Below are 827 nucleotides of genomic sequence, written 5' to 3' on the forward strand. Positions count from 1 at the left end.
ACCCACATCCACGGACTCACCCACATCCACGGACTCACCCACATCCACGGACTCACCCACATCCACGGACTCACCCACATCCACGGACTCACCCACATCCACGGACTCACCCACATCCACGGACTCACCCACATCCACGGACTCACCCACATCCACGGACTCACCCACATCCACGGACTCACCCACATCCACGGACTCACCCACATCCACGGACTCACCCACATTCACGGACTCACCCACATTCACGGACTCACCCACATTCACGGACTCACCCACATTCACGGACTCACCCACATTCATGGACTCACCCACATTCACGGACTCACCCACATTCACGGACTCACCCACACTCACGGACTCACCCACATCCACGGACTCACCCACACTCACGGACTCACCCACATTCACGGACTCACCCACATTCACGGACTCACCCACATCCACGGACTCACCCACACTCACGGACTCACCCACACTCACGGACTCACCCACATTCACGGACTCACTCATTCACTGATTCACCAATTCTCTGACTCATCTATTCATTGTCTCACTCATTCACTGATTCACTCATTCAGTGACTCACCTATTCACTGACTCACTAATTTACACATTCCCAAACGCACAAAAGCATGCGAGTGCGCAAACCTAAACACAGGGAAAAGAGTGCACGAGCACACATGTCATCGCTCGCCACGTGTCAGCTGTCACTTCTACTTCAGGGAATCCAATACTTTTTTTTATCTTGATATAGCACAGTGATGATATTTCATGGAGCTCCATAACAATAAATTTTAGGGAAACATTAAAAAATGATTTACATAGCA

The 827-nt window shown here is 51.1% G+C and overlaps 1 protein-coding gene across 1 annotated transcript in view; it reads right to left on the minus strand.

Annotated features, from left to right (window-relative positions):
- Nucleotides 1-510, minus strand: part of LOC125034607 (UDP-3-O-acylglucosamine N-acyltransferase-like) — a 2,144-nt gene extending 1,634 nt beyond the window's left edge. The window contains exon 1 of the mRNA XM_047626508.1: nucleotides 1-510. This exon is cut by the window's left edge and continues 70 nt beyond it. Coding sequence (XP_047482464.1) covers nucleotides 1-510 — 510 coding nt within the window.
- Nucleotides 511-827: the final 317 nt, after the last annotated feature.

This window comes from Penaeus chinensis, chromosome 18 (assembly GCF_019202785.1).
Source record: "Penaeus chinensis breed Huanghai No. 1 chromosome 18, ASM1920278v2, whole genome shotgun sequence".
NCBI lineage: Eukaryota > Metazoa > Arthropoda > Malacostraca > Decapoda > Penaeidae > Penaeus > Penaeus chinensis.